Below are 8,317 nucleotides of genomic sequence, written 5' to 3'. Positions count from 1 at the left end.
TTTCTGCTTCCCTAACTAATGCAGTCTCAGGTCCCGCGCAATTGGATTGGAGCAGAAGCTGTGCTCCACTCACCAGAAGTCTTAAGATCCTGTGGCGGTTGTTGTGGGTAGCTGGCGAGTGTCAGCCGACCCTGCGCCCCAGCTGCCCCGGTGCTTTTCTCTGTTTTTCTTTTTCTTATTCTTTTTTTAAATGTTATTTATTTGTTTATTTGTTTATTTTTATTCTATTTATTTTTATTTATTTACTTCACATACCGCTCACAGGCCCCCCTCCTAGTCACCTCCTTCCACAATCCTTCTCCCTCTCCCCTTCTCCTCTGAGAGGATGGAGGTCCCTCTTGGTATCCTCCTACCCTGGCACATCAAGTCTCTGCTAAGTACATCCTTTCTCACTGAGGCTAGACAAGGCAGCCCAGTTAGAAGTACATATCCCACAGACAGGTAACAGCTTTTGGGATAGCCTCCTACCCTAGTTGTTTGGGACCCACATGAAGACCAAGCTGCACATCTGATATATATGTTGGAGTGATACAGGGGGGCTATGTCCAGCCTGTGTATGTTGTCTGGTTGGTGGTTCACTCTCTGAGAGCCCCAAGGGTCCAAATTAGTTGACTCTGTTGGTCTTTGTGTGGAGTCCCAATCCCCTTTGGGACCTGCAGTTCTTCTCCCAATTCTTCCATAAGAGTCCCCAAGCTCCATCTACTGTTTGGCACTGGGTCTCTGCATCCTCATCTGAGTTTGCTGCTGGGTGGAGCCTCTCAGAGGACAGCCATGCTAGACTCCTGTCGTGTGTGTCCTTTTGGGTCTAGGATACCTCACTCTGGATTATATTCTCAACTTCCCTCCATCTGCCTTCTTAATGTTATCCTATACTTATAATGATTAGTGATTTATTTATTTCTCACTTTGTTTTATTTGTAATAACAAAGTACTTCCTAATGAAATATTTTCAAGTGGCATCACATATTTTTGTCAGAAATTTACTCCAAGCCAGCTGTGGTGCTCCATGACCAAAAAAGAAGAAAAAGAAAGACAGCTGGTGTCGTTGTATAGCTTGCCATCTCAGTGCTGAGAGGCAGATAAAGTCAGGGCCCGGGGCCCACTGACTGGGCAGCCTGCCGTACTTGGTCCTCTGTAGGCCAATGAGAGACCCTGTTGCAAAAAGACATGCCAAAATGCAACTGAGAAACAATACACTTATACAAGCATATACATACTCACCCTTCCACAGGTGTGAGTGTGTACACACACTGTGCTATTTATTTAGTATATATAGTAAACTATATTATATTATTTTGTATATATAATATACTAATTATATATAGTATGCTCTAATATACTTATATATACTAATATATTATGTAGTTATATAAACATACTTATATTTATTTTTATTATATACTTATATATAAATAATTAAAATATACAAATATAAACTGTATAATATACTATGTAGTATATATAAATTTATTCGTTATTTATTTTATATATTAAAAGTTGGTTGGGTTCTTGGCATTTGAATTTAGACCTACCATAAGTTGCAGAAGTGGGTATCATTTTGGTTTGTTTGGTTTGGGTTTTTTGTTTATTTTGTTTTTTCTCAGGTAGCCTCAAACTTTTAGTTTATCCAGGGATGACCTGGTAATTCTGACCCTTCTGCCTCTACCTCCTTAATGTTAGGGTTACAGATGAGCTCTGTGTCTGATTTTATGTGGTGCTGGCCACTGGATCCCGTGATATTTGCCTGCCAACCAGGCATTCAACCAACTAAGCTACACCCTGAGCCCAAGTATTGTGTTTTGTAAGGGCTTATAATCTGTCAGAGTTTACGTAGGAGATGCAAATCAGTATTGTCCATTAAACAGATTATCACAATGGAACTACATTTAGGGATCAGCTCAACACAGTCACCAATCTGGCTCCAGTTCAGCTAGGCCTTTTAAGTCCATTTTGAAAACTCAGCAGAATTGTCTTGCTTCCAGGGTCTTCAGATTCTCAAGTGTTTTTAACCTTTTCTCTAAGTGTGTCACCACCCTGAATCAACCAAAGGCAGGCTGGATCTGACCCTTGCAAGGGTCTCCTGCCTGTTGATGTCATCAGGAGTAATTTAGTGATGATATGAAGATAGAGGTGTTTATTCTTAAACCAGCAGAGCCCTGGCATTTGTGGCATGTGGACAGTTGAGACATTATGGCCACAGTCTCCACCTGTGCCCTTGTTCTGTATATCTGCAGATCAGATTTTCCAGGTGTTGAGATAGTCCTGGCTGTCCTGGAACTTACTACATAGAGCAGACTTGCCTCTGCCTCCTAAGTTTTGGGACGAAAGGTTTGTGCCACCACATCAAGCCTCAGTTGTCTCTCATAGCAATTTTAAGACATCTTTGAATTAGGTTTGGTGTTTATTTTTACCCCTGCTTCTGGCTTTAATATGAGAACAATGGATTTTCTATTAAGCCATCTCTATTCTCTAATTAAGTCAACCTCCTTTTTTGTTTGTTTGTTTTTTTGAGACAGGGTTTCTCTGTATAGATAGCCCTGGTTGTCCTGGAAGACCAGGCTGGCCTCAAACTCAGAAATCCGCCTGCCTCTGCCTCCTGAGTAAGAAAATCTGGCCTCATAGCAAAGGGGATAGTTTTGAGCCCGAGAAGACAGTGTAAATGATTGCACTTACTAAATATGTTCTTTGTTGTGTGTCTTTCTTTTCTTTTCTTTTCTTTTCTTTTCTTTTCTTTTCTTTTCTTTTCTTTTCTTTTCTTTTCTTTTCTTTTCCTTTCCTTTCCTTTCCTTTCCTTTCCTTTCCTTTCCTTTCCTTTCCTTTCCTTTCCTTTNCTTTTCTTTTCTTTTCTTTCTTTTTTGTTTGTTTTTGTTCGCTCTGTCCTGTGCAGGGATATCTTGTCCCTCTGATAAACTGGCATCTCATCTGGCCACATCAGGACACTGGAGGAAACATCACTGGCGTTCAAGGCCTAGAAGATTGTCCCACTACACCACGAAGCCTCTGACTGTTCTTTGAAATGACGAGAAACTTGTTTCGGAGGAGACTTTTCTCTTGTCCTACAAAATACTACTTTATGCTCCTTGTCCTCTCTTTAATTACCTTCTCTGGTTTAAGAATGCATCAGAAGCCTGAATTTTTTAGTGTCAGACACTTGGAGCTGGCTGGAGATGATCCTTACAGCAATGTTAATTGCACTAGGATTTTACAGGGTGACCCAGAAGAAATCCAGAAGGTGAAGCTTGAGATACTAACAGTGCAATTCAAGAAGCGCCCGAGGTGGACACCCCATGACTATATAAACATGACCCGCGATTGTGCCTCTTTCATCAGGACACGCAAATATATTGTGGAGCCTCTTAGTAAAGAAGAGGTAGGCTTTCCAATTGCATATTCCATCGTGGTTCATCATAAGATTGAAATGCTTGACAGGCTCCTGAGGGCCATCTATATGCCTCAGAATTTCTACTGCATTCACGTGGACAGAAAAGCAGAGGAATTCTTTTTAGACGCGGTGCAGGGCATCGCATCCTGCTTTGATAATGTCTTTGTGGCCAGCCAGTTGGAGAGTGTTGTTTATGCGTCCTGGAGTCGGGTTAAGGCTGACCTCAACTGCATGAAGGACCTGTACAGAATGAATGCAAACTGGAAGTACTTGATCAATCTCTGTGGTATGGATTTCCCCATTAAAACCAACCTGGAAATTGTCAGGAAGCTCAAGTGCTCCACAGGGGAAAACAGCCTGGAAACTGAGAAGATGCCTCCCAACAAGGAAGAGAGATGGAAAAAAAGATACACCGTTGTCGATGGGAAGCTGGTCAACACTGGAATAGGCAAAGCACCACCCCCACTCAAAACTCCTCTCTTTTCAGGCAGTGCCTACTTCGTGGTCAGTAGGGAATATGTAGGCTACGTGCTGGAAAATGAAAATATTCAAAAGTTGATGGAATGGGCACAGGACACATACAGCCCAGATGAGTTCCTCTGGGCCACCATCCAAAGGATCCCCGAAGTCCCTGGTTCGTTCCCCTCAAGCCACAAGTATGACTTGTCAGACATGAATGCCATTGCTAGGTTTGTCAAGTGGCAGTACTTCGAAGGCGATGTTTCCAACGGTGCCCCTTATCCACCGTGCGCTGGAGTCCACGTGCGCTCTGTGTGCATCTTCGGAGCTGGTGACTTGAGCTGGATGCTGCGCCAACACCACCTTTTTGCCAATAAGTTTGACATGGATGTTGACCCCTATGCCATCCAGTGTTTGGATGAGCATCTGAGGCGTAAAGCCCTGGAGAACTTAGAACACTAAGCGCTGCTGGCAGCCCTGGGGAAGATAAGGATGCTCAAACTGTACTCTCCTCTGCTTCCCGTCTCTCCTATGGGGTCCTTCTTGGGGTGATGACTTTAAAGTCTTCCTGTCAGGGAAACTGCATGAATCCTACAGAATATAGTTACAGGAGAGGCTGATACCTTAAGTGTTCTAGAGGAAATGTGAGGACTGAGTTAGGATGGCTGGAGGCTGGGAAGACTTAACGGACAGAGGGAACCCAGGTGATTGGGAAAGAGGCCAGTAAAAAATGTCAGCCTCGAGAACTAATCCAAGAACCCAGGTACTTAATCTAAATGAGATTTGATTTATGCCAAAAGTCTCTTGAAGATTTTAAACACGATAATTTTCTTGACATGAACAAATTTGTAGCAGCAACCAATCACAAAGATATGATTCATCTTGTATGTTTTTTGGAATAGACCGGTTTTACTCTAAGTTATCCTTGTAAATAATTTCCTTCCTGCTGTGATTTTGGGTAGTGAGTCTCCACGCGTCATCTCAGGGAGCTTAAAATATGTTTAGCACGAATGGCTCTGTCTTCATTTTTGCTTATAAGTACACATACATGTTTTTAAAAGCAAATATCAGTTTCTAGTTCACCGATATCTACGAATATTCTTCAGTTATTTAAAAGGAGCTAGCTGGGTGTGTGGCCCCTGCCTGTGAAGCAGGGGGGATTGTTTAAGCTCGAGTGATAGTGGCCAGGCTGGGCAAGATAACAAGAACTCTTCGAGAAGACAATCAACTCAATTTTACAGATACGTATTTGTTCTTGTCTTCCCAGACTGTTCGTACCATCACGCAGCACACGTGTTGCTGCTTTAGGACCCTCTATCTGTGTTTTAGGTCTTTGATGTGACCCAGTCACCTGTAACTAGTGCAGAAAACTAGGGAGGATGAAGTAGGCATCCAAGGGAAGAAGGGAATCTACTAAGGCCATTGCTAAGCCCCTGGCACAAGTTTAAGGCTAGTAATTGGCTCGGTCCCAAGAAATGATCCAATTGTGTCTCAGGTGGTGTCATTCTGGCCTTGAGTATTCGTGTTATCTGCCCACTCAATTCTCTTAACCTGCTAGCTTCTAGTTCCTTCCTCTCTTGTGGCCTTGGTGAGGGGGAAAGAAGTAGAGAAGTACACATGTGTCCTCATGAAGTGTTTGAAAAGAGCTGTGGCATTACAGTGTATTTTCACCCAAAGGCAAACAGTATAGGGTTTCTTCAGTTCTGTCTCTCCTCTCCAATGCAGGAGATTGGTTTCTTTGTTTTCTCTTAGTATTATTTAGCTAAATATAAACTGTTCATCCAGAATTCTAGTGAATGTGAAGACTTGCCATTTGATTTTAAATAAGAACCGTTACCATGTACCTTTATTTTTAAAACATAGCCAACTTTAATAATCCACAAAAAAATCATAATATCAGACAGTTTTAAGACATTCAAAGGAGGAAGTATGTTTTCTGTCTCAAAGCTATAAAATATTTTTTCTAATGACAAGTCTTATTAGAAAAGCTGAGAATCAGTAGATGAGCTGGGGTTTGTTTTGGACCAATAGAAATGTGTTGGCCATGGACCACCAGCAATGATGGTGATGCAGCTGATACCATCTATACTGGCTTCTGATTTCTTTCTTTTGTCCAGTCAATTTGTCCAATGGTTCTTTTAGTAGAAAGGCTTTTACTTATAAGACGGAGCTTCTTTTAAATCTAAAGCCAGTGGTTCCTGGTGACATATCATTTGTGCAAACCGCTGTGACTTAGGCAGTTTTTCTTTTTCTTTTTCCATCTTGAAAACATAGGGCTAAGGCAGTAGTCTAGGGATCCAGCAAGCAGGAACCCCAGCCTGAGGTCACCGGTGGTCAACATATCTATCCCAGTTTGCTTTATACTAGATGAACTCTTGAACTTTGCAAAACTGGAAATTATTTTTTTTAGCTACAAGTACTTTTTTTTTAATCAACTGTTTGATGTTATTCATCTTAAACACTCTTATTGTAGTGGGGCTCCAATTTCAGTTAAATGGCAAGTTTGAGGATTTTTTATTTTTATTATTTTTATTTTTATTTTCATTTTCATTTTTATTTTTATTTTTTGCCCCACTCCAGGAGTAAAACTAGGCTCTAGGATTCCAGAGCCTCGAGTCAATGCTGTGAAGCCTCCATACTTTGTGTTACCTCACCTTCGCACCATTGCACTTGTTGAACCATGTCTGATGCTGTCAAACACTGTACAAACCCAGTGCCTGGCACAGGGCTTGTACAGTGTCTGTTTACCATGACTCACTGGATTTTATTTTTAGAGTTTTTCAATAAAGCAAAAGAAATTCACACAGTGGGATAAATAATTCAAAGAACTAAAAAGGGAACTTGGAAATGAAACCTTCAGACACTCTCGAAGAGTACAATTCCAGTTCACGTGGAGAGAGGCAGGCTTTGTTTATGTTGAAGTCATGTTTGTTAGTAAACACTAATTTTAATGCTATCATTGAGGTCTTTTATAGAAAATTTTTAGTAATCACATTCACAAATAAAATGGGATTCTAGTTCTTAAGTAAATCAAGATTATATGTATCATTTCTTAGAAATAAGTTAATTTAAAAAGGTTATTTTATAGGCAATTGGCCTAGGTTTTTCCGAAGCTGAGGTTTAAAAAACAAAACAACAGTTTCACCTTGAAATCTGGGAGCATTAATATTTCTAAACATGTGTTTGTGTCATATATTGAGTAGAGTTCATTTAAGAGACTTGATTTCCCCTTCCCATGAGTTTTGGTTGGTAGAGGCTATGTAGGGTAGATAGGACTGGATGTTTTCAGTTGTTTAAATCATTGTCATTAAGTATAAAATGCGAAACTATTTATGTTTTTGAATGAATCATTCATATCACAAATAAAATCAGTCATTGAGAAACCAATGCTATGTCTGCACACATTATTCCTTCCTTAGCTCCACCAATCACAATAAAGGCTTTTATATTTGTGGAAAAAAAATATATATGGTTTTTATACTTGTGAGCAGTGATGAAAAAAAGCAAGACAGAGACATCTTGAAACTTTTTTACCAAGGTAAAAATGAAAGGAAAATGTGATAGAGAAAATTATATTGCAAAGTAAGATGAAAGACTAGAAGTGATGGTGAACTCCAGAGGCAGGAGAATCACTATAAACCTATCACCAGCCTGGTTTCTATAGCTGATTCCAGGCCAGACAGGGTCATACAAAACAAAAACAAAACCCCAAACCCAAGACAAAACAGGCCATACAAAGAGATGAAGACAGGGAGGTTAGGAGCAGGCTGTGAGTTACGTTCTCAGATGCTGGAGGTACCAGCTTGTTTCACTGATGGAGAGAGCAGTTTCCCACGGGTTAACTTCATGCCTATAAAGTTCTGTGGCTCCTTAGTCTGTCTGGCATTTATGAGAGTCTTGATTTGATTTCCAGCACAAAATAATAATATCATTGACAAGTTTACAAAATATCCAGGTTTTCAGAAAGCTCTGGAATCCATCCATTTTGCTGCGAGCACCCAGACTGTTCAACATGTCAGACCATGCTGGTATCCGGACTAAGCTCTCAGTATTGGGGAGGAGGGTCCCCTTTTCCCTTGGCTGTGCCTCCTACATTCAGAACTCAGCAAGTGACAGATTCTAGACATTTTTAGATGAAGCAGATTCTAGAAAGTAACAAAATAGATGGATTTTCAATCTTTCTCAAAACTTGAAAACACAAATTTATAAAAGACTACTTACCTTTTTTGTTGTTTACTTGCCTGCCTGGCTGACTGGCTTTCTTTCTTTCTTTCTTTCTTTCTTTCTTTCTTTCTTTCTTTCTTTCTTTCTTTCTTTCTTTCTTTCCTTTTTTTCCCTGCTAGGGAGACTATCAAGCTCTCAAATGCTGGGCAGAGCTACTCTCAGTTCTAGATTGATTGATCAATCAAACTGATTGATTAGTTGACTTGGGTATGGTCTTGTAATATAAGCCAAAGGGGCCTCAAACTCCTGATT

At 40.5% G+C, this 8,317-nt stretch overlaps 1 protein-coding gene across 6 annotated transcripts in view; it reads left to right on the top strand.

Moving 5' to 3' along the window:
- The window catches only part of Gcnt1 (glucosaminyl (N-acetyl) transferase 1), a 53,081-nt gene extending 45,853 nt beyond the window's left edge, over positions 1-7,228 (top strand). For all 6 annotated transcript variants that reach the window (XM_029472444.1, XM_029472442.1, XM_029472443.1 and 3 more), the window contains one exon: positions 2,888-7,228. In XM_029472444.1, the coding sequence (XP_029328304.1) occupies positions 3,017-4,303 (1,287 nt within the window). In that variant the 5' untranslated portion in view covers positions 2,888-3,016 and the 3' untranslated portion in view covers positions 4,304-7,228. The remainder of the gene's footprint in view (positions 1-2,887) is intronic.
- The last annotated feature ends 1,089 nt before the right edge of the window (positions 7,229-8,317 follow it).

This window comes from Mus caroli, chromosome 19, assembly GCF_900094665.2.
Source record: "Mus caroli chromosome 19, CAROLI_EIJ_v1.1, whole genome shotgun sequence".
NCBI lineage: Eukaryota > Metazoa > Chordata > Mammalia > Rodentia > Muridae > Mus > Mus caroli.
Note: the sequence above shows the minus strand (reverse complement) of the source record. Positions and strands in the feature narration are given on the sequence as shown.